Source organism: Microcaecilia unicolor, chromosome 5, assembly GCF_901765095.1.
Source record: "Microcaecilia unicolor chromosome 5, aMicUni1.1, whole genome shotgun sequence".
NCBI lineage: Eukaryota > Metazoa > Chordata > Amphibia > Gymnophiona > Siphonopidae > Microcaecilia > Microcaecilia unicolor.
In genome coordinates, this window is record NC_044035.1 from 18,754,848 (window position 1) to 18,780,401 (window position 25,554).

The 25,554-nt window shown below is 44.9% G+C and overlaps 1 protein-coding gene across 1 annotated transcript in view; it reads left to right on the forward strand.

Annotated features, from left to right (window-relative positions):
- The first annotated feature begins 1,487 nt into the window (after positions 1 to 1,487).
- Positions 1,488 to 25,554, forward strand: part of DCLRE1A (DNA cross-link repair 1A) — a 62,923-nt gene continuing 38,856 nt past the window's right edge. The window contains 4 exon segments of the mRNA XM_030202706.1: positions 1,488 to 1,981; positions 5,931 to 6,137; positions 6,140 to 7,432; positions 15,121 to 15,254. Coding sequence (XP_030058566.1) covers positions 1,531 to 1,981; positions 5,931 to 6,137; positions 6,140 to 7,432; positions 15,121 to 15,254 — 2,085 coding nt within the window. The 5' untranslated portion in view covers positions 1,488 to 1,530.

Genomic DNA, 25,554 nt, shown 5'->3' on the forward strand with positions numbered 1-25,554 from the left:
AGTCAATAAGAGGAGTTTGAACTGTTTGCGGAAACGGATAGGGAGCCAATGAAGTGACTTGAGGAGAGGGCTGATATGAACATAGTGACACTGGACTTTATCTTATCACAACATCACCTTGTATTTGTTCTAACCAGAGTCTGCAAACGCCTCTCCAGGACTATGTAAGCCACATTGAGCCTAATAATAGGTGGGAAAATGTGGGATACAAATGTAACAATTAAAATAAATAAAAAAAAATATAAGTCATGCAGCAGAATTTTGAACAGATTGAAGGGGAGAGAGATGGCTTAGTGGGAGACCTGTGGGAAGCAAGTTGTAATAGTCTTAAGTGAGAGATGATAAGAGTGTGGATAAGATCTCTAGTAGTATACTCAGAAAGGAAAGGATGAATTTTGGCGATATTATAGAAAAAGAAAACGACAGGTTGTAGCAGTCTGTTGAATATGTGCAGAGAAGGAGAGAGAGGAGTTGATTACCCCAAGCTCCTCTTCCCCCCATTCTCAATCTCTGTGGATAACACTTTAATCCTCAGAGATTGAAAATGGGGGAAGAGGAGCAGTTGGTTTAGGGGGAAAGATGAGAAGCTCAGTCTTGGTCATGCTTAGTTTTAGGTGACAGTGAGACATCCAGGCAGCAATGTCAGACCAACAGGCAGGCTGATTTGGCCTGGATTCCTGCTGAAATTTCTGGTGTGGAAAGGTAGATCTGGGAGTCATCACCATAAAGGTGATACTGAAAACCAGGGGGATGAGATTAATGGTTTGAGAGCAAGGGAAATTAGAAATCTAATCCCACTGCTGTTCTTTGTGACCTGGTGTTTTGTTCTCGTGTGTGTGCTGCGTGTACTCAATGGAAGAATGTAGTTAGGAGACAGAGCTGGCATGCAGGGCTTGCCTGCTTAGAAGTGAGGCATAGGTGTCAGGTTGAGTAAAGGTGGCAATAGGCACAAGAACTATAAAATATATTAAAAATTAATATTCAGGGACCAGCCTACTGGTTTTGAGAGTGAGGGAAGTTAGAAATCAAATCCCAGTGGCATTCCTTGTGAGCCTGGGCAAGTTACAGACTCAAGGACTCATTTATTAATATGCATTAACACACAAGTGAATTGCAATAGTCAGTAGATAGGCCCCATTGCATGTAATGGGAATTATGTTACTGCTTTGCGAATTAGTAAGTGAGACCCTTAGAGTATAAGTCCTCTGGGAACAGAAAAGTACCTGAATGTAACTAGCATAGAAGTTATCACTGTAAATTTTGATCTACTGAATATATAAAGTAAAATTTGTTGACCAACCTTTCTGTTACAGGGCCTGTAACTTCCACCTGTCAGTTTGTTCGCTGAGCATGAATGGGTTTAAGCTGCGATTTATTGGGCCAATGAAGAACTTTCAAAAGAACTTTGAAATTCACCACAGTGTACACAGAGATATATCCAGTTGTTGAAAATGTCATCTACACTAATATAGGGATGTTTAAAATTTTGTATTTATCGGTTTTGTTTGGTGGTGCACTTTAGTTTTTGACATGTCAGAGTATGGATTAGTGGAAGATGATATTTGGGAGTATAAATCAAGTAGGAGGCAGAAATCAGCACATAAAGAGGGAATTGGAAACCTTACACCCTTAAGTCAGTCTGGGAAGAAGACTAATGATGACAACCGTACATCAAGAAAAGGTGCTACCAGAAAAGGGAAAAGGAATTTGGGAAACAACAAAAAGCCTGAGAAAAGTGCACCGGAGCCCAAGCAGGACTTAAACAAACAAGAGGACAGCCCTATATCGTCATCTCAGGAAAGTGTAACAAGTTCAGCAAAGCAAAATCCATCGTATAGCAGGAAACAAAGTCCTCAGAACAGACGACCTATTTATGAAGGGTTCTGCCCAAGTTGCCAAATGCCCTTCTCCCTGTTGTTGGTGCAGACTCCTCGGTGGCATGTTGCAGAATGCTTGGATACTCCAGGAAGAGCAGACCACGGTAAGAGCACAGTGCAAATTCTAAAAAAAAAATTTATTAGGTTAGCACTGGACAAGATGAACATACATTAGTCAAACCCAGCACACAGTAAATGATTTAACACAGTTATGGGAGATCAGTGCCTCAGAGTGTACATTTTAAAGCCATCCTTTTCCATTTAAGTGAGTAGTGAAAGCGAAATATAGGGTGATGAAACAGGAGTCTGTGATCCAAGTTATATGGACACTTGTAAAACTGCAGTTAGCTCAGATATATGAATTGCAGCCCACTCGACAAGAACAGGTAATTATTGTCTGACCTCCGTCCATTTTTTCCTGTCAATAAGTTGACATTCCTTTCCTTTGTTTTTAAACCACTTTGATTGGTAGGCCCTTAAGGGCATTATATGAAAAACCAATAAATAAATCAATCATTTTTTTATTTTTGTTACATTTGTACCTCGCGCTTTCCCACTCATGGCAGGCTCGGTGCGGCTTACATGGGGCAATGGAGGGTTAAGTGACTTGCCCAGAGTCACAAGGAGCTGCCTGTGCCTGAAGTGGGAATGGAACTCAGTTCCTCAGGACCAAAGTCCACCATCCTAACCACTAGGCCACTCCTCCACTGTTGCTACTATTTGAGATTCTACATGGAATGTTGCTATTCCACTAGCAACATTCCATGTAGAAGTCGGCCCTTGCAGATCACCAATGTGGCCGCGCAGGCTTCTGCGAGTCTGACGTACTGCACATACGTGCAGGACATCAGACTCACAGAAACAGAAGCCTGCGCAGCCTTCTACATGGAATGTTGCTAGTGGAATAGCAACATTCCATGTAGAATCTCCAATAGTAGCAACATTCCATGTAGAATCTCCAATAGTATCTATTTTATTTTTGTTACATTTGTACCCCGCGCTTTCCCACTCATGGCAGGCTCAATGCGGCTTACATGGGGCAGTGGAGGGTTAAGTGACTTGCCCAGAGTCACAAGGAGCTGCCTGCGCCTGAACTGTCTCAGAAACAATGCATCTCTGAATTCTACACTGCACTTCAGCTCTCTGCTGGGTTGAGCCATGTGATGCTGGAAGTTTTTGTATTTATTTATTTATTTATAGATAGATGTTTATATCTACCTCCCTGACTAGTTCATTCAAGAAGGATCATAGCAATTAAAAAAAAAAGTTTAAAATCAAAAAAACACAACGTCCTATTATAAATTAGGAAAATTAAAACCTATTCCAGAAACTTCAAAACAAAACTAAAGTTAAATGTCACTGCGATACTCTCGAACATAGCTGGACCAAAGGATATAAATGAAGACAAGTGTTTATTTAATTGAATCCGGAGTCCTGTTATGTCAGAGGGCCAGGAACACAACGAAAATGCCTGTGTAGTTCAGGAGCACAGTCTTAGCAGACCTCTGGCTGGGAGGCCCAGAGCGTAGTCTGTGATTGGTGGGGCTGATACACCCTAAACATAGCCTGTGATTGGTGGGGCTGATACACCCTAAACATAGCCTGTAAGTCCTTCTCCGAGTTCTAGGGTCTGGCTCCAGCCAGACTTCAGAGTAAGGCTTACAAGTCTCAACAGAAAGACAAGAGACTTACCTCAGCCAGGCCACAATCATCATCATTATATATAAATTATAGTGATATATGCTGGGACTTCAGTTCTTCCTTACCTAGACCTCCTTAGCCTCACCCTGGCCCTGTCCTTTATACTTCCTGATTCCAACTCCACCCTTTCCAGCTCACTTCCTCCTGGGGCGGGACTAGTGTTCTTAAGGTGGCTCAGGCTGAGCAGTGTTGCCAGGTGGGCGGTTTTACCGCCCAATTGGGCGGTTTTCCGCGACCCGCCGCGGGAAATTTTTGCCTGCGGCGGGTTGCGGTTTTTTGGGCTGTTTTTGGCCTTCAGGGCGGTTTTTTCGGCCGCGGGGGGGGCGGGGTTAGTGACGTTTTTGGGTGGGGTTAATGACGTTTTGGGCGGGGTTAGTGACGTAGGAGGCGGGGCCGATGACGTGGGAGGCGGGGCCGATGACGGGGAGGCGGGGCCGATGACGTGGGAGGCGGGGCCGATGACGGGGAGGCGGGGCCAGTGACGTGGGAAGCGGGGCCGGTGACGGCAGGGGCGGGGTTGATGACGGCGGGGGCGGGGGTGATGACGCGGGGGTGGGGGTGTCAGGGGCGGGGTTTGTGTTTGGGCGGGTTTTGGGCTGTTTTTTGGGCTCGATTGGGCTGGGAAAAAGTTTTCCACCTGGCAACCCTGAGGCTGAGGGACAGTGTTTTATAAACCCCCACTCACAAAGGAGAAGTGAAATCTGTCTTGGGGGGGGGGGGGGAAGAGTTCCAGTTAGAATGACTAACTGCACTAAACACTCCTTTTTTTCAGGCTGGTCTCACTGTTTTTGAAGTTCCAGCATTGCACAGCTCAAGCTCATAGAGCATGGAATTGCAGGGTGGAAGTGGGATTTGTACTGTTTCTGAGGCACAAATACCAAGGCAAGGAGAATAGCTGGTAGACTCATAAGAACATTAGATAACAAAGGGCTCCTTTTACTAAGGTGCTCTAAGGATTAGCATGCGCTAAAGGCGGAGAAGCCCAAAGGCTTAAAATGAGCTTCTTAGCATTTAGCATACCTTATTAAAAGAAGCCCAAAGTGACAGACTGGCTGAAGGCTTGGGAGGGGGGGGGGGGGGGGGGAATATGAGAAAGAAAGAGGGTGAATGTCTGTGAATATGAGCTTAGGAGAGAGACTGAATAAAGGAAAGGGAAATGGGACTTCATATACCGCCTTTCTGAGGTTTTTGCAACTACATTCAATATTCAGGTACTTATTTTGTACCAGGGGCAATGGAGGGTTAAGTGACTTGCCCAGAGTCACAAGGAGCTGCAGTGGGAATGGAACTCAGTTTCCCCAGGATCAAAGTCCACTATACTAACCACTAGGCTACTCCTCCACTCATTCCACCAATAAGAGCCAACCTCATCAGTGATGTCACAATGGCTTGATTGCCCGATACTTGGCTCACTTCTGATATTGTGATGTCATAAGGGAAAGGGGGAAAGGGAAATGGGACTTCATATACCGCCTTTCTGAGGTTTTTGCAACTACATTCAAAGCGGTTTACATATATTCAGGTCCTTCTTTTGTACCAGGGGCAATGGAGGGTTAAGTGACTTTCCCAGAGTCACAAGGAGCTGCAGTGGGAATCGAACTCAGTTTCCCCAGGATCAAAGTCCACTGCACTAACCACTAGGCTACTCCTCCAGACTTAGGAAGGAGGTGTGCAGTCAAGTAGCTGACATGCTATGGGAAGGGAGATTGCTATCTTCTTCCATTGATTTTCAGAGGCATCTTAAGGGGCTGATTTACTAAACATTCTTTGCCCAGAGAGGTGAACAGGAAGCGTCTTAGTAGATCAGTTTCTGAGGGAGCGCCTTCTGATCTGGAAGGGGATTTTTGCCACCCCCACCTAGATTTCACTGGGGACATGATGGAGGGGTGGGGGAAGGAGAAGCGAGAGATGTCTCAGCTGCTGGCTCCTACGTTTTTGAGTTAGCGCCTAGATTTAATGAAAACTTCTCGAGGCTTGGCTTATCACAGGCACCTTGATGGTTTCTCAAGTAAAATAACCAAATGTCTGCCTAATATACAATCATGCTTCCTGTGCCTTAGTTCTGATTTCTTTTTGTGTCTTTGACCCACCTGAGTTCAAAACAATTTCTGCTGTTGACACCCTGAGCTATCTTGGATAAGTCACATTTGCCTCCCTATATCTATTTTTTATTCTCTACTTATGTAAATGAATCGTGGATTCTAATAGCCAGACCTTCACCCCAGGTTTGACTGTGTGAATGTTTTTTTTGAAGTCTTATACATTGCAAAATATTTGTAGTCTTGTTTATATGAAGGAGCTGTGTTAATTCACTTCATTAATGCTCGTGCCACACTTGTTTGTGTTTTTCAGAGTGCCCTGATGGTCTGCAATGCACTTCCACTATCCCTTCACATTACAAGCGTTACACTCATTTCTTGCTTGCCAGGAGCAGATCAGGGAATGACTGGGCCGAATCTGAGATGTACAGTCCTGCTGCGAAGTCTGTCAGTTCAGATGCTGCTAAGTCAGGATGCTTTACTGCCTTCAGCGATGAAACAACAGCAAATCTGAAACATACATTGAGCTCACAAAAGGTGAATCTTTAGAGTCACAACCTAAAGCGGGTCCAACAAGGATTGATTGGCAAGGCAAGGATCTGAAACAAAGCACTTTGCAGTTTACGCAGTCAGTAGATGCCAAAGAACGTTTTGATTTTTCACAGACTCCGGATGGCAAAATTGGTGGGAAAACCGAGAACTCAGAAGCTTTAGAACAGTTCTTTGAGCTACCTCCAATGCTAGATGAGAACTCCAGCAACTCAGAAATCTCTTATTCACCCCTCTGTAGCGACGATGCCGCTGACATTGATGAGAGTGGAAAACTGAGGCAGTCGCGGAAGAGGCTGTTTTCCATAGGAAAGTCTGACGGGGAACAGAGTGAAACAGACTTCTGTACTGTATTAAGCAAAACGAATGAATTACCAAATGGGAGGGGCCGTGGGTGCTTGAGTCCTGAAGGAGGTCATTTCACACCACTTAGAAGTGACTCCAAAGGGTTTACTGAGCAGATTTCCCAAAACAATGCACTTAGTTCATCAAGCAGCTCAGTATTTAATACCAATCTGCCAGAACACCACCTAGCAGCAGAGCTACCCTTCTTTGTAGATCCTGAGAAAATTAAGGAAGAACCTGATTGGCCAGAATTCAGTTCACCTGTTTCTGGGACAAGTCAATCTAAATCAAAAGAGCCAGGTGCTTCTGGTTGCTTTTCTCCAACCTGGGCTAGTAGTAACATGGTGCTTTCTGTGAAAGACGAGGATGACGAAGTGTTGGTTTCTGACTCATTTCAAAGTGATGATGTTGTCAGTAGTAGGAGTGGTGGGAAGCTGTTTGATGGTCTCTCAGGTTTTAATACTTCACTTTCTTGTTCTACAGCAAAAGTAAATCCGCCTTTCTTTCAGAGTAGCTCAGTTAATAGCCAGGATGTACCCTTGAAAAGATTACCGTCCACTCCTGTGCCAAATGCAAGTGTTAAAAGCATTTCCACCAAGGGCCTTAAGCAAATGGACATTGGTGTTTTCTTTGGTCTGAAACCCAAAGTGGAGGAAGAGAAAAAGGAGAAAAATCTTGCCCTACTAAAGCAAGTCACAACTCCAGTGGCTGCACCAAGCATAAAGGGCCCCAGGCAGAAAAAGAGAAAAGCAGAGGGATCGGTAGGGGGCACTGAAACAGCCACAGGAGCCTGGAATATAAGTGGAGTCCCTGGAGAAATCACAAATGGTGGACAGCGTGGATGGAAAAAGAGATTCAAGGAGTCATCCACCGCAGAGGGAAAAGCGAAGAAGCAGTGCCCCTTCTATAAGAAGATAGCAGGTGAGCTTGATGCTAATTTTCTACCCAATGTGATTTTTTTAAAGTTATTTTTACTTTGAATATATATTTATGAGTCACAACTGAATCTCATAGACTGCAGTGATAAGCTATTTTTAGAATATTTCCTTAACTTCCCACCTAGACTATGTGTATCTGTGGGTTCAAAGTCTTTTAATGCCTTAGATAAGAAAATATGTACTGATTAACATTCTGCTCTTTGCTTGGAGTTATGTAATTCCAAAGTTAGGACTTAAGCCTTACAATGTCTTTAGGGAACATCTGAGCTAGCCCTGGTTTTACATGCACCACAAGCATGGACCTGTAGTTTCAGTACCTTTTCAAAATAGATCTGCAGGTCCGTGCATGCACTAGGAGTATAAAAAAACCAGGACCGACGCAGCTTTTCTTACAAACGTGGAAGTGTGTGACGATCGTGGTTTTGCTAGCCTGTACAGCTTAATATGTCAAATGAGATGCTGATGCTTCAGATAATCTTCTACCTATCTGTCCAGTATTTTAGTGCCTAGTGGTTAGGGTGGTGGACTTTGGTCCTGGGGAACTGAGGAACTGAGTTCGATTCCCACTTCAGGCACAGGCAGCTCCTTGTGACTCTGGGCAAGTCACTTAACCCTCCATTGCCCCATGTAAGCCGCATTGAGCCTACCATGAGTGGGAAAGCGCGGGGTACAAATGTAACAAAAATAAAATAGATACTATTGGAGATTCTACATGGAATGTTACTACTATTGGAGATTCTACATGGAATGTTGCTATTCCACTAGCAACATTCCATGTAGAGGCTGCGCAGGCTTCTGTTTCTGTGAGTCTGACGTCCTGCACGTACGTGCAGGACGTCAGACTCACAGAAGCAGAAAGAAGCCTGCGCGGCCACATTGGTAATCTGCAAGGGCCGACATCTACATGGAATGTTGCTAGTGGAATAGCAACATTCCATGTAGAATCTCAAATAGTAGCAACAGTGGAGGAGTGGCCTAGTGGTTAGGGGGTTTGGGTGGTGGACTTTGGTCCTGAGGAACTGAGTTGGATTCCCAGTTCAGGCACAGGCAGCTCCTTGTGACTCTGGGCAAGTCACTTAACCCTCCATTGCCCCATGTAAGCCGCATTGAGCCTGCCATGAGTGGGAACATGCGAGGTACAAATGTAACAAAATAAAAAAAAAAAAATAAATCCATTAATACTGTGGTTCTCAACCCAGTCCTCAGAACACATTTTAGCCGGTCAGGTTTTCAGGATACCCACAACTAATATGCATTTGAGAGAGATTTGCATAAATAGAACTAGTGTTTACAAATTTATCTCGGGATAAGTTTTTAGGACACCCTCAATAAATAAACTGGCTAAATGTGTCCCTAGGACTGAGTTGAGAACCCTTGGTCTGAAAACATGATAGATTACTAGTCAGTGAACTGACTGGGGTGAACTTTAGGGCAGTGGAGGAGTGGCCTAGTGGTTAGGGTGGTGGACTTTGATCCTGGGGAACTGAGGAACTGAGTTCGATTCCCACTTCAGGCACAGGCAGCTCCTTGTGACTCTGGGCAAGTCACTTAACCCTCCATTGCCCCATGTAAGCCACATTGAGCCTGCCATGAGTGGGAAAGCGCAGGGTACAAATGTAACAAAAATAAAATAGATACTATTGGAGATTCTACATGGAATGTTGCTACTATTGGAGATTCTACATGGAATGTTGCTATTCCACTAGCAACATTCCATATAGAAGGCTGCGCAGGCTTCTGTTTCTGTGAGTCTGACGTCCTGCACGTCAGACTCACAGAAGCAGAAGCCTGCGCGGCCATATTGGTGATCTGCAAGGGCCGACTTCTACATGGAATGTTGCTAGTGGAATAGCAACATTCCATGTAGAATCTCCAATAGTAGCAACATTCCATGTAGAATCTCCAATAGTAGCAACAGTGGAGGAGTGGCCTAGTGGTTAGGGTGGTGGACTTTGGTCCTGAGGAACTGAGTTAAATTCCCACTTCAGGCACAGGCAGCTCCTTGTGACTCTGGGCAAGTCACTTAACCCTCCATTGCCCCATGTAAGCCACATTGAGCCCTGCCATGAGTGGGAAAGCGCGGGGTACAAATTTAGGAAAAAAAAAAAAACCCCAGTTCTTGGAGTACACCCAGCCAGTTTTTTTTTTGTTTTGTTTATTTTTAGAACATTCACAATGAATATGCATGAGAGATCTGCATACAGTGGAAGAGAGTGCATATTTATTGTGGATATCATGAAAACCAGACTGGCTAGGTGTGTCGTGAGGTCTAGGTTGAGAACCCCTGATCTGACCTTGATCTGATAAGGGCGAGGTTCTTTTGAATCTCTTAAAACTTGAAAAGCTTGCCAAATTGATTCATAGGTATGATTTATTCTCCCTTGTTTATGTCTGTGTTTTATCAGAATTCAAAAACATGTTTGTAAAACTATGTTTGAGGATTCACTTTAAAGGCGTTCTCTAGTATATTGTGTAGATTGTGAAATAGTTGCAGTCACCCCTCTCCTTTTGCTGTAATCAATAAACAGTATTGTCTTATACCAGGAAGGAGAAATGGGGCAAGAAATATGGCCCACTTAGGTGTTCACTGGACTAACCAAGAACTTAAAAAATAGTCTGTGAAAGGAGACAAACATATCCTAAAATCTTATTTAAAAAGTCTTGCGTTCCCTTAAAGTTTACTGGTTTTAAGAGGCCTGTTCTGTTTAGAGAAGTGTATTTCAGATGCAGTCAATGGGTTTTATTGCCATGGACAAGGAAGAAAAGTCAGTTCAGGTTAACTGAGTATCAGAGGAAAAGCTGTCAGTGGCCACCAAAAAAAGATTTCTAAACCTTCTGCAGTGTTAGTCACAAATACGAGTCAGCTCTGGTACCCGATCCCTGAGACACTCCACTTCTCGCTTATCTTTCCTCTGAATGGATTCCATTTACTACTCGGAGAAAAACCACACAGAGTGTGGAGGTGCACTCGATCCCCACAGGACAAAAAAGCGAAAACAAAAAAAGGGGTGGGGAAAATGAGTATTCAGTGGTTAGATGGGTAACACTCAGGAAGATAATGACATAAAGAAATGCACAGTTCCTTCTTAAGAGCGAGCGAGTGGCGATGCAAAAAAACCCAAGAATATTTGCACATCCGTATGTGCAAATATTCTTGAGATTTTTGGAAGAAAGGATTGTGTATCCCTTAGTGTTTTTTCCCCAGTGTGCCAATCACTTCAAAGATTGAAACACTTCCGGAAGACTCCTGAGGAAGGCGCTACGACGCCGAAACACGGCTGTGTTGAGTCACCTATTCACAATAAAAATCATTGTTTTAACTAATCTATACGTCTGCCCCATTGTTTGAATAGAGCCTATTTTCCCCACCCCTTTTTTTGTTTCCATTTACTACTGTCATCGATCAGTCAACCAGTTTCCAATCTATTACACCATTTTGTGTCCTATCTTCGGTCTGCTTGGCTGAGCCTCCTGTGATGGATTTCAGCAAAACCTTTGATTTATGGTTCAAGTAGACCCTCATGTAGTTTGTGTTATTTGAGTGTGGAACCAATTAATGTGGATTTAATCTTGAGGTGCCAGTTAATCAAGCATTAATTCTGTGCATGAGTGGAAAAATATCTAAACATAAAAAAGAAAAGATGCAAGTTAAGCGTGGATAGGTAGAGTGGGCAGGTTTGTGGTCTTAATTACTAAGCTCTACAATACCTTCTTTCTTAGAGATCCTCTGTGTTTGCTTCAGCAAGTCTTTCACAAGCAGTTCTGTGCTGCTGTGCCAAGTCATGTTGCATTAAAACAATGTCCAGAAGGATGCTATCAGGCTCTGTATTGCTGCTATAGGCAGAGCCTAGACCCGTACAGTGCCCTTTGGGTTTTTGCAACCCAGATGCTTCTGTATTTTTTTTTTAGAATTAGATCTTAGCTGCTACAATCTAGACCAAGTGCTTCTGAAAACCTGATGGGACCGGGTTTGAGAAGCACTGCTCTAGAGACCATTCCTCGTGCTTCACTAGCTTCCTCTTTTTTTTTTTTTTTTTTTTATTTGTACCCCGCACTTTTTCCCACTCATGGCAGGCTCAATGCGGCAGGCAATGGAGGGTTAAGTGACTTGCCCAAAGTCACAAGGAGCTGCCTGGGCCGGGAATCGAACTCAGTTCCTCAGGACCAAAGTCCACCACCCTAACCACTAGGCCACTCCTCCACTGTTGCTACTATTTGAGATTGTTTGTTATTCCACTAGCAACATTCCATGTAGAAGTCGGCCCTTGCAGATCACCAATGTGGCCCGCAGGCTTCTCCTTCTGTGAGTCTGACGTCCTGCACGTACGTGCAGGACGTCAGACTCACAGAAACAGAAGCCTGCGCAGCCTTCTACATGCTAGTGGAATAGCAACATTCCATGTAGAATCTCCAATAGTAGCAACATTCCATGTAGAATCTCCAATAGTATCTATTTTATTTTTGTTACATTTGTACCCTGCGCTTTCCCACTCATGGCAGGCTCAATGCGGCTTACATGGGGCAATGGAGGGTTAAGTGACTTGCCCAAAGTCACAAGGAGCTGCCTGGGCCGGGAATCGAACTCAGTTCCTCAGGAACTGAGTCCACCACCCTAACCACTAGGCCACTCCTCCACTCTTCACATTAGCCACACCTTCCTTGATAGCTACCCTGTTGCGGGATTTGTTGTTATTTGCAAAGAGGCAAACCTTTTTTATAGCCTTTCCACAATACCACTTTCAAAACATTGAAAAGATTTGACCAAGGACTGATCCCTGAAGCATAAACCACTAGTTCAGGAGTTCACAACCCAGTCCTTGGGACACACCCAGCCAGTCAGGTTTTCAGGATACCCACAATGTATATGCATGAGATAGATTTGCTTGCATGCATATGTATCTCATGCATATTCATTGTGGATATCCATATTTCTAATTTACTTTTTATGCTTCATGCAGTCTTCTTGCCGCAATTCCTTTGGTAAATTGTTCCATTATATAGGTATAATGGTAGGAGAAGCCCTTTTCTAATCCCAGACCATCTGTACTTTCCTTGTATTTATTTATTTTTCTGTTTCTCTCTCTCCCTCTCTACTTTTGATTCTTCCTGCTCTTCTGTTGCTCCCTAACAGGCAGATGATCAAAAGCAAACGCCGGCGCTAGAGGCTTTTAGCGCCATACTAGCGCCGGCGTTTGCTACCGCCCCATGATCAGAGCCCTCGAGCGTGTGAAACAACGTGCTCGAGGGCTCTTGCCGCAAGTAGCATGCAAATGCATGCTAAACAGGGCTCTTAGACACAAGTAGCTTGCAAATGCATGCTAATCAGCGCTTAACGCATTCATCCCCAATGATCAGTGACCACATTTTGGACGTCCTCAACTGCCCCGTTGCTATACCTCCGACACCCCCTTGAAATTTGGCCATCCCTGCAACAGGGCAGTTGAGGACGTCCATCTTCCGATTTAAGGATGGGCGTCCTTCTCTTTTCATTGGTCTCCAGCCGAGACCTGTCAAACAAGTGCAGGAGGATTGTGCTGAGCGCATGCTCAGGCACAATTCTCCTGCATTTCTACCCCATGATCAGAGATAATTGCGCTGCTTAAATTTGCATGCATTATCTCTGATCATAGGTCTAATAGCGCCCCGCGCTGTTTGCAACAGCGCAGGACATTTGATCATCTGCCTGTAAGTGCACCTGCAGCGGCCCTTCTGAGGCTGTGGTACTATTGCCGTGGTTTCCCCCTACAAGCCTAGCTGCAGTGGCATTACCCTTCTCTAGTTCCAAATTGTAGGCACCCTGATGCATGATTTTAGTTTTAACTGAAGTTTGTTACAGTGTTGAAAAAGAGAGAGGAACTGGAGAAATCTAGTCCAAACAACTGACAGCAAAGTATTAGACTGGAAAAGGTGTCAAATCAGCCATATTCTTGATAAGATTCATTCTGAGGTAGAAAAGGTTTGACTTTCCAAATACCATTCAGCATGTGATGTTTCTTGAAGCATTTTCTAAAGTCTTCATTACATTAAGTGCCGCAGCAGGGCAGATAAAGTTGATTTAGCTTTGTAGGGAAGCACTCTGACACTTATTCAGAGGAGGGATGTTTCCATCCTGCACTTAGGGGGAAGAATTGTTCTTTTAACCAATGCATGCTACTGTTTGTTAGGGAAAGGGACTTGATATACTGCCTTTCTGTGGTTTTTGCAACTGCATTCAAAGCGGTTTACATAGTATATACAGGCACTTATTTGTACCTGAGTAAATGGAGGGTTAAGTGACTTGCCCACAGTCACAAGGAGCTGCAGTGGGAATTGAACCCAGTTCCCCAGGATCAAAGTCCGCTGCACTAACCACTAGGCTAGTCCTCCACTCTTTATATACCGCCTTTCTGTAATACAAAGTATAACCTACTGGGCTCACAATCTAATCTTCTTTCTTTTTTTTTCGGTACCAGAGGGAAGGGAAGATTAAGGGACTTGCCCAGGGTCACAAGGAGCTACAGTGGGAATTGAACCCAGTTTCCCCAGTTCTTCATCCCCTGCACTGATCATTAGGCTACTCCTCCCGTCCACTTGGAGTACTATTATGGTGTATGTTAATGTGGGGTACTTGACCTCTGACATCTGCCAAATAAAATCCTTCTTTTCTGAAATGTTAAATTTTGTAAGTAAATAAGTTAACTGTATTGAGGCAATCTACGTGGGATGACCATCTGAATGTGGTTTTGGTAAGGTTTCTGACCAGTAAGCCCTGCCTTATTAAGGAAGGCTAAACTGCAGAGTAGGCAGTAAGAAATTCTGCAGTTCATCAAAACTGATTCTATTTCTTATTAGAATAACTAGTAAAAAAGGCCCGTTTCTGTAGGCAAGGAAACGGGCCTTAGGCAGGCAATTCTCCCCCCCCCCCCCCCCCCCGTGCTACGGCCCCCTCGAAACCCACCCCCTCCCGCGAACCTGTCGATTCCCCCCACCCCCCCCCCGGAACGCCGAAAACTGCCACCACCGCCGTTGTTGTGCTACCTTCCCTTCCCATAGGTTCCTCAATCATCTTCTTAGAAAGTTTAACTCCGTGCGTCTGACATCAAACGCACGGAGTTAAACTTTCTAAGAAGATGATTGAAGAACCTACGGGAAGGGAAGGTAGCACAACAACGGCGGCGGCGGTGGCGGCAGTTTTCGGCGTTCCGGGGGGGGGGATCGACAGGTTCGCGGGAGGGGGTGGGTTTCGAGGGGGCCATAGCGCGGGGGGGGGGGGGGGGGACAGCTGAGTCCGAGGCAGTAGGAGGAGCGTGTTTCCCTACTCCTCCCCTTGCCTTGGAATCAGCTGTGTTGACGTCAGTGACGTCCGTGCGTGTCTTCCTCGCAGACCACTTGCAGCCAGGGAGCCACGGTCTCAAGCATAGAACGTTGGAGGTGAGAATTATTATATAGGATTAGAAATGATTTAAACAGAAAAGGATCACCTGGTTCACACATTTGTGCTGTGAGAGGTTTAATCAGTAATGACATACACTTTTTTTATATCTTTTTTTTTTTTTTTTTTCTCAATTGGGGTTTTTAAAAAAACTTTTTTGCTTTTATGAAAGTTTTACAGAGCTCTTTCTTTTGTATTTGTCTTTCTGATTGTACAAACATGGATAAAAAATTGAATAGCACTCTTTCTCTGTTTTGCAGGAACTGGCTTTGTAGTTGATGCCTTTCAGTATGGAGAAATAGAAGGCTGCACTGCTTATTTCCTGACACATTTTCATTGCGATCATTATGGAGGGCTGAGGAAGAAATTCAGCTTCCCAATCTACTGTAGTAAGGTATGGTCATGTTTACAGAAAACAGGGGGGAGGGGGACAGAATAAAAGGGTAACGGTTCATTTCACATGAAGGAAATGTAGAAATGGCAGCTGGGCATCTTTTGCAAGCGATCGGTGACACTTTTAATCCAGTCTTTCTTTTTTTTTTTCTTCCTCTTTTTTGGGGACAGATGTGCAAATTTAGAAGCCTAGAACATGATGGCAGATAAGGACCACAGGACCCATCCAGCCTGTGCAAACTATTTCCTGTTATACTGTAGATTTCTCCTGATTTTCATCCTTTCCTTTCTCTGTGGTAGAAGTTTGTCTGTGTTTTTCCCCATCCTTTTTTTCTCTTTTTTTTTTTTTTTTTTTAAATCTGTTCGGCACAGCTGTGGCTGGTCTTAAACTATTATCTTGAAGTTCCTGGGTCCCTCCCCTTTCCAGGTTCGCTAGCCAGAAAAGAGTGCAGAGCAGCCCTGAACTGGGCTTCTGACTGGTTCTGATTGTGCTTTTGTTCTAATGAAACACCTGCTGCTCACTTACTGGCCCCTTCCTTTCTGAGTACGCTACCAAAACACTTATCCAAACCCTTGTCACCTCTCGCTTGGATTATTGCAATTTACTTCTCACTGGTCTTCCTCTCTCACTGGTCAGCCATCTCTCTCCTCTCCACTCCAGTCTGTCCAAAATTCTGCAGCACGACTTGTTTTCCACCAAAATCGTTATACCCACACTAGCCCACTCCTCAAGTCACTTCACTGGCTCCCTGTCCGCTTCCGCATACAGTTCAAACGTCTCTTACTGACCTTTAAATGCATCCATTCTGCAGCTCCCCATTACCTCTCCACTCTCATCTCTCCCTACATTCCTCCCCGTGAACTCCGCTCACTGGACAAATCTCTCGTGGTCCCCCTTCTCCTCCACTGCTAACTCCAGACTTCGTTCCTTTTCCTTCGCAGCACCTTATGCCTGGAATAGACTTCCTGAGCCTGTACGTCTAGCTCCATCTCTACCTGTTTTCAAATCTGTGCTGAAAACCCACCTTTTCACTACTGCTTTTGGCTCCTAGCCACTACTCAACTTGCCCTCCCCTTGTTCGGTCTCACCCAGTACTTCCCTTGTCCTTAATTGTCTTGTCTGTCTGTCTTGTTTTTAGATTGTAAGCTCTTTTGAGCAGGGACTGTCTCTCTGTACGTTGGATGTTCAGCGCTGCGTGCGTCTGGTAGCGCTATACAAATGTTAATAATAATAAAAGAGATGTTGTGGGAGGGGCCAGTTTTCCCGCCTGCAGCTCTTTGCTCCTACATCCTAAGACCCAGATGCCGTGGCCCTGTGCCTAATGACAACAGTACTAGGAAGAGCATGAATAGCCAGTCCTCTAGTCATGGAAGGCTGACCCCTAGTGGTAGTACCTGCGAGACTACCTTTAGAATCACAGCCGTCATTTTAGAGCAGCAGTCGCTAGAGATGGGAACAAATGGAGTTCTACCACCAGGGAGCTCAAGGTAGGCCCCGGGGGGAGGGCCTATTTGGACAAGGGGAATTGGAATTGATGGGAGGGTCTGAAGGGGGGGGGTCATAATCAGGGAGGGGGAACTTTCTAATGGTGGTGGGATCAAGGTGGTGGAATGGAGGCCCTGTATTGGTTTGGATGGCTTCCTAAAGCAAAAGTCCATAGACCGTTATTAAATGGACTTGGGGGGAAAATCCACTATTTCTGGGATAAGCAGTATAAAATGTTTTGTACATTTTTGGGATCTTGCCGGGTATTTGTGAACTGGATTGGCCACTGTTTGAAACAGAATTCTGGGCTCAATGGACCTTTGGTCTTTCCCAGTATGTACTTAAAAAGAGTCCATAATATAGAACTCACTACTTATCTTGTAAATTTATTCATAACAGTGACACTCCAGATGATTCCACTCTGTGTAGACTGTGTCCCTGTTAGACCAGCCACAGCATAAGCTTTAAATCATACAGTGAACCCCCTCAGCGTTCCCATGACTCTGGCCAAGTTTCGCCAGGAGCTTTCTCAAAAGGGAACTCTACATGTTATCCACAGTGCTATAACCAAAAAAACATTGACAAGACATGCATACATAAATTAGGTAACCCAAGCAATTTGTCAATACACCTTATAAATTCGTCATAAATGTGTACTCCTGCATTTCATAATTCTTAAATATACTTGCGGATGCTGTCTCCTTGAGCATCCAAGTCCTAGCACACAAACCGCTGCATCTTGAAAGCGCACACCACGCTGAATTTAAACCTAAAAGAAGTGACGTATCCGGACTACTCTTTTACAGCTATTCAGTTTCCTTGTTAAAAGTGTTCCAAGTATATATAAATTTCTGTTCCTTGCAAAATGATACACAGCAATCCTCAAACCACCATCAGGGTTCACAATTTGAATGCTTTAGCTTGGGAAAGCAGCACAGCTAGCTTTGGAGCAGCATAATGCCTGCCTTTTGTCGTGAAGTTGTGGCAACTGGTGTCTTGGCAACTTTCCGTCGGATAAGGGTCTGTGATATGTATTGTTTTACTTGACTGTATCCCAAGGAAAATTCTCTCTGTGGGCTCTTTTCATCTGGGAGAGTGGCACGTTCATTCATTGGTAATTTCATACCTTCTTTCCTTTAGCACTTGTTTTAGTGATGCTTTTTTTGTGTATTTTGGAGGCATTTTAAAGGCTCATGTCCTTCCTGCAACCAAAGGGCACCAGTGATATTAACAACTAAAAATCTGTTTGATTTGTGGAGAATAGGGCTTGTGTTTGTTTTTAATTGCGTAAAACTATGCACATTTTAATCAGCATAATAGCAAGCATTAATTTTAGTAATGCACAGTGACACAGGCCCCCATGGAGCTGTGCTTTGCTGTCCTTGTCCTCCTCCTGGGCCAGATTAGAGTGGGAAGGGGAGCCTTTTGACCTAAAGCACAGAAATGAAGAGGGCAACACGAGCCGAGATGTTTCAGCTTATAATAGCAATTATGCTGGGGCATGCATCGGCAAAGGGGTCAGAATGCCTCCAAATCACAGACATGAAGTAAAAAGTATATTTATAACAGCTAGCTCAGTGTGCCCGGTTATTCCTGCCATGCTGCCAAAGATATCGCTCCTTATCCCAGATAGCTTATTACCTTCCTTTTTCATACTCTTCTGGGCAGATGAACATGCAAGATCCCAATCAGTTCATATCCCTCCCCTCCTGTCCTTAGATCGCTGCTTATTCTGTCTGCTCCCTCAGGCATATTCATTGTGTCTCTGGTCTGCCAGGACTCGCGGAAAGGAAATTAAATTTTACCTTTTCCTTGTAACCCATCTGCAGTATTGTTCACACAGATATTGAACAGAACCAATCTCCCAAGGCATTCTGTTAATTGTCTTTCTATCTTCAGTGAATCCCATTTAATATTTGCACGTAACTTCAGGATTTTGAATTTAACTGCTTGCTTTTCATAACTCACGGTCAAGGAGCATTACAATTCAGGTCCCTGCCTCTGAGAGTTTTATTATTGAAATTGGTACATGAAGCAGTGGAGGGTTAAATGACTTGCCTGAGATCATGGTAACATAGTAGATGACGGCAGAGAAAGACCTGTACGGCCCATCCAGTCTGCCCAACAAGATAAACTCATATGTGCTACTTTGTGTGTATACCTGACTTTGATTTGTATCTGCCATTTTCAGGGCACAGACCGTAGAAGTCTGCCCAGCACTAGCCCCGCCTCCAACCACCGGCTCTGCCACCCAATCTCCGCTAAGCTTCTGAGGATCCATTCCTTCTGAAAAGGATTCCTTTATGTTTATCCCACGCATTTTTGAATTCCGTTACTGTTTTCATTTCCACCACCTCCCGCGGGAGGGCATTCCAAGTATCCACCATTCCCTCCGTGAAAAAATACTTCCTGACATTTTTTCTTGATTCTGATCACAGTAGTAGTAGTAGTAAGAAGCGTTAATGAGAGCGTTTTTCATTGATTCTCATCGTACTGGTTTAGCTTCTAGGATGCTCCTTCACTCCAAGCTGTTGTCTGTCCCTCAACTGTTTTCTCACAGTCGCTCAAGGGTAAATTTTTGCAGTAGGTTCAGTAGTATGTGGTACATTTCCTTTGGTCCCAGCACAGATCCTTGGGGTACTCTACTATTCATTTTAACAAACGTACCCTATGTCTCCTCTAATCCTCTAATTCACTCTTGCTTCATTCCACAGAACTTTTGAGCCCCTTATTAATTCACTCCATGTGCCTTGCCCACTCCACTGTGCCTCCCCCCCCCCCCTCCCAAATACTGCTCTGAGCTTCCTCAGTTGAGCAACACGATGCCTCGTGTTGATTCCTGATTCTGTTCAACCTGGGGCAGTAGTGAGGACTTTAAACTGTGGAGGTGCATTGTGTCACCCAGTGTAGACCATTACACCCCAGTCTCTCTAGCTGCACTACACAGAAAGAGAAAGCAGTATGTTGCATGTACTCCGAGGAAGCCCAGTCGGGGGGGGGGGGGGATGTGAGTAAGGGGACGTGCATCAGTGCTGCTCACATTTATACCCTTGTAGACCTCCCATAGCAGTGCCACAGAGAGAAAATTCTGCAGGAACAGCACTAAGAGTCCAGGGGCACGAGTTAGAACCAGAAAAATTGTTATGGGCATCACTGGGTAGCCTTTCAGAGTGAGGGGAGAGTGTGCAAAAGGGAACTCCTGCTAGCAGGGCAGCCTAGGTCTTTGCTGAAACCTGAATGTCCAGAGTCTTTTTCTCAGGACCTGTTGAATGGGTGCTTTACCCAGCTAACCTAGCAGGAAATGTTTATAATATTGCACAGTACTCCTCTGCCCTCACCCAGCTACTCCTTCATGCCACCCATCTGGTAATATTTTCTGGGGGAGGACACTAATGCCTCGTCTTGCTTGGTGCATAATAAGTGGTGCCCTGCAGTTAAATTAAGTCCTTATAGGCTGCCCTCTTGGTAGTTCTTCTGCTGCAGTCCCAATGATTGTTTCATGGTGATGTCGGCCACTGTGGGATTCTCCCCCCCCCCCCCCCCCCCCCCCACTTTATTGGAAGGAATTTCATGAGTAGTGATTCACGTGCTTTCTCCACTAATTGTAGAACTCATAATGTGATCTGCTTCATATCTTGTGAATGAGTGCTTAAACGGATGGATTGTAGAGATCAACAATTAGAGAGAACATCTTGTAGCTACCAGAAAGGTCCCTAAATACAGCATGAAGTATCATTTTCTTCCTTGGCATCAGAGCAGATGAATCCATAAATTTATGGATTATGACCATCTACCAGCAAGTGGAGATGGAGTGCGAAACTGAACTCATCTATATAAGACGGTAAAGCTCCTGATGATCCATTTCCAGCAGGCGGTGGATGGTGTCCCATAAGCTTGTGGGTTCATTGCTGTAGTTCAGCTCCTGTTTCAGTTTCTGGCCCAGTTGAGCTTGAGGGTTAAGGCTTCTGCAGGTGTTGGTTCTGGAGTACACTTGGTGGCGCCAGGTCCCTTCCCCTTCCTGCTGCAATCTTGACCACCTTCTTCCTCGGTGTTTAAAAAAAAAAAAGTCACACGGGACCCAGTTTCTGGCTGGTGTTGGCTGCTGCCGCTTGAGGAGGGGGTTGAGTGTCCTGAGAAAATCCAGCAATTCCTCACAGAGAATTTGCTTCAGTCTTCACTGCTGTCGGCATTAGGGGAGTGAGTACCACTTTAAAAATTTAATTTTTCTTCATTAGCAGCTTTTCCCCTTATGGCAGCCGAGACGAATAAGCGGTCCTCCCACTGTGAGATATGGAGACACAGTGTCTGGAGTCTGTCCATTGTGTTCGGGGACGCAGGAATCAGCGATTTCGGCGGCGGAGACTTTGAGTTCCCGCATGCCAAGCAGTGTATTGTCTCTCTCACGGGCTTCTGTCTCTGATCCCCACGCGCTGTGAGGCGTTGGTGGCCGTTTTGCAGCTATTGTTACAAATTCTTCCCCAAAGACTCGAGAGCATGTGGGCTGTTTGTTTGTGGTTTTGAAGGGGGAGCTTTCAGGCTGCTGCTTCTTTTTTTCCTGCTTCTGAGCCCCACATCCCTTTTTCTTGGAGTTTGTTTATTAATGTATCAGGCTTTCTTGCTTTAGGGGCTAACTCAGAGATAGGCTTTTCCAAGGATGTAACTGATCCCCAGGTCCCTGCTCTGGTTCTGATTGATCTGGAGGACCAGAGTGTAAGCGGGAACTGCCATGTGCACAGCCTAGCAGAAAAAACGGATGGGTTCATGGGGGAGCTCAACATGTTAATTGCTGGAATAATTTTGGGTTATGGTTTGTGCTGTGGACTCTTCTTAGGCTTGTTTTGCCTTGAGCAATACTACCTGCTGAGGGCCATCTGTTGCCTTCACATGTTCAAATCATGGGTGTCTCCAGCCCCTGCCAGCAAAGATCAGGCCTGGGCCATGGCAGCTTCTGGAGAAAAACCTTTTTTAAGGTCCCACTGGCCTGATTTGGAGGTCCCACCAGAACTCCTTTCCCCATAAGAACATAAGCATCGCCATACTGGGAAAAAACCAAGGGTCCATCAAGCCCAGCATCCTGTCTCCGACAGTGGCCAATCCCCATGGAGGCCTCCAGTCCCTGGTGGTCCAGGGACTACCCTTACCTCCCTCCCTCCCTTAGCAGCCCTGAAGTGAGATTAAAAAGTAGAAAAGTAACTCTCTCCACTGCAGAAAGCTGGGTCCCTCTGTCATCGTGAAAACCTAACTCCCCCCTAGAAGTCCAATGGGGACCAGGTGTGATCCCTTGCTCACTCTGCCATTGCAGCTGCCTATACTACTGCTACTACTTATCATTTCTATAGCGCTACTAGACGTACACAGTGCTGTACACTTGAAGACTGAAGCAAATTGAACATGTGTATCAACAACTTGGAAAGCTAAAGGTGGACAAAGCCATGGGACCGGACGGGATCCACCCCAGAATATTGAGGGAGCTCAGAGAGGTCCTGGCGGGTCCTCTTAAAGATTTGTTTAATAAATACTTAGAGACGGGAGAGGTTCCAAGGGACTGGAGAACGGCGGAGGTGGTACCTCTTCACAAAAGTGGTGATAAGGAAGAAGCTGGAAACTACAGGCCGGTAAGCCTCACTTCGGTTATTGGAAAAGTAATGGAAGCCAAACTGAAGGAAAGGATAGTGAATTTCCTAGAAGCCAACAAGCTGCAAGATCCGAGACAACATGGTTTTACCAGAGGGAAATCGTGCCAAACGAATCTCATTGAATTCTTTGATTGGGTAACTGGAGAATTGAATCATCGACGTGCTATAGACGTAATCTACTTAGATTTTAACAAAGCTTTTGACACGGTTCCTCACAGGAGGCTCTTAAATAAACTAGATGGGCTGAAGATAGGTCCCGAAGTGGTGAACTGGATTAGGAACTGGTTGACGGATAGACGACAGAGGGTGGTGGTAAATGGAGTTCGCTCGGAGGAGGGAAAGGTGAGTAGCGGAGTGCCTCAGGGATCGGTGCTGGGGCCCATTCTGTTCAATATATTTGTGAGTGACATTGCCGAAGGGTTAGAAGATAAAGTTTGCCTATTTGCGGATGATACTAAGATTTGCAACAGAGTGGACACCCGGGAGGGAGTGGAAAGCATGAAAAGGGATCTGAGGAAGCTAAAAGAATGGTCTAAGGTTTGGCAATTAAAATTCAATGCGAAGAAATGCAAAGTGATGCATTTAGGGAGTAGAAACCCACGGGAGACGTATGTGTTAGGCGGTGAGAGTCTGATAGGTACTGAGGGGGAGAAGGATCTTGGGGTGATAGTATCCGAGGATCTGAAGGCGACGAAACAGTGTGACAAGGCGGTGGCCGTAGCGAGAAGGTTGCTAGGCTGTATAGAGAGAGGTGTGATCAGCAGAAGAAAGGAAGTGTTGATGCCCCTGTACAAATCGTTGGTGAGGCCCCACCTGGAGTATTGTGTTCAGTTTTGGAGGCCGTACCTTGCGAAGGATGTTAAAAAAAATGGAAGCGGTGCACAGAAAAGCTACGAGAATGGTATGGGATTTGCGTTCCAAGACGTATGAGGAGAGACTTGTTGACCTGAACATGTATACCCTGGAGGAAAGGAGGAACAGGGGTGATATGATACAGGCGTTCAAATATTTGAAAGGTATTAATCTGCAAAAAAATCTTTTCCGGAGATGGGAAGGCGGTAGAACGAGAGGACATGAAATGAGATTGAAGGGGGGCAGACTCAAAAAAGATGTCAGGAAGTATTTTTTCATGGAGAGGGTGGTGGATGTTTGGAATGCCCTCCCGCGGGAGGTGGTGGAGATGAAAACGGTAACGGAATTCAAACATGTGTGGGATATGCATAAAGGAATCCTGTGCAGCAGGAATGGATCCTCAGAAGCTTAGCCGAAATTGGGTGGCGGAGCAGGTGGGGGAAGAGAGGTTGGTGGTTGGGAGGCGAGGATAGTGGAGGGCAGACTTATTCGGTCCGTGCCAGAGCCGGTGATGGGAGGCGGGACTGGTGGTTGGGAGGCGGGAAATACTGCTGGGCAGACTTGTACGGTCTGTGCCCTGAAAAAGGCAAGTACAAATCAAGGTAAGGTATACACATGAGTTTATCTTGTTGGGCAGACTGGATGGACCATGCAGGTCTTTTTCTGCCGTCATCTACTATGTTACTATGTAACATGAAGAGACAGTCCCTGCTCAACAGAGCTTACAATCTAATTAGGCCAGACAAACAGGACAAACAAGAGATAAGGGAATATTAAAGTGAGGATGATAAAATAAGGGTTCTGAACAAGTGAATAAGGGTTAAGAGTTAAAAGCAGCATCAAAAAGGTGGGCTTTTTACCTTAGATTTGAAGACGGCCAGAGATGGAGCTTGACGTACCTGCTCAGGAAGTCTATTCCAGGCATATGGTGTAGCAAGATAAAAGGAACAGAGACTGGAGTTAGCGGTGGAGGAGAAGGGTGCAGATAAGAGAGATTTACCCAGTGAACGGAGTTCATGGTATACAAATATGTCACCAGCTGACCCTTAGCAGTAAACAGTAGTCTTGTGGTGGTACTACTGCTAGGGACCACATTTCTAGATAAGGTGCATTGCTTTTTTCTAAATGGGGGTACACTGCAAGCAGCTTCTAAACTCAACAAGTTGTCTGAGCATCACCATATTAACACAGCTAGCCCATGCAGTGCCAGCATTTGGGAGAGAGTGGCATTCTAGCTAGATGGTGACTTGTGCAAGGGCGTACAGATCTGCACCATTGTGTGCTCTTCATGTGTGTTCCCCTAACACTGCCCTTGCTCAAACCAGGAACGAGTCAAGAATTGCATGCAAAAAGTGACAGTTTGAGATCATTTTTAGATCTTTATACATTTGTTTTGTGATGTGATGGCCGTCTTAAAAACACGTCAACCTTGTCAAAGTACAGGGACCACTCTGATACAATTATGTACGGTTAGATGTAATTTGTGGTTTTGCTTTGCGAGGGCTGTTTTAACTCTAAATGGCATACAGGTCACCATTAAATCACACTTTAGAGACAAGATGTTATTTAGTGTGCACTTATAAAGCACTTTGTATACAGACAAGGGCAAGAATAAATAGCTGACCCTTTCACTGCATTTACTCTGCCATCTTTCATAAAGACCACTTCAGCACCAAACCTTTCTTGATGGCTTCTGTTCTGATTTTATTTATTTATTTTATTTATATCCAATTCATGGCTTTTTTTTTTTTTTTAAATAATGAAGTGTTTTATTATAAATGGTTCACTGCTGGATTCAGATTTGAACTACTCCGTCTAGCAAAGGTGATTTGGAGCAGCCATACAAACGGTGGTCTCCTCAGAAATTTTTGCCAGCCAGGTGGGCGGCATGAAGGAGTAGCCAGGTAGGGGCAGGGGAGAACTGTGGAGTATAAAAATGTTCTGTTAAGTTAGCCGGGTGTTACACTGTTCAAAAAGGTCCTGGGGAAACCACTGCATAGAAAGAACGTGAATATCTTGTTAAACTGATTTATGGTGCAAAGACACTATGATCATGTGACCCCCCTCTTCTTATATTTTATTTTTGTTACATTTGTACCCCGCGCTTTCCCACTCATGGCAGGCTCAATGCGGCTTACATGGGGCAATGGAGGGTTAAGTGACTTGCCCAGAGTCACAAGGAGCTGCCTGTGCCTGAAGTGGGAATCAAACTCAGTTCCTCAGGACCAAAGTCCACCATCCTAACCACTAGGCCACTCCTCCACTGTTGCTACTATTTGAGATTCTACATGGAATGTTGCTATTCCACTAGCAACATTCCATGATTC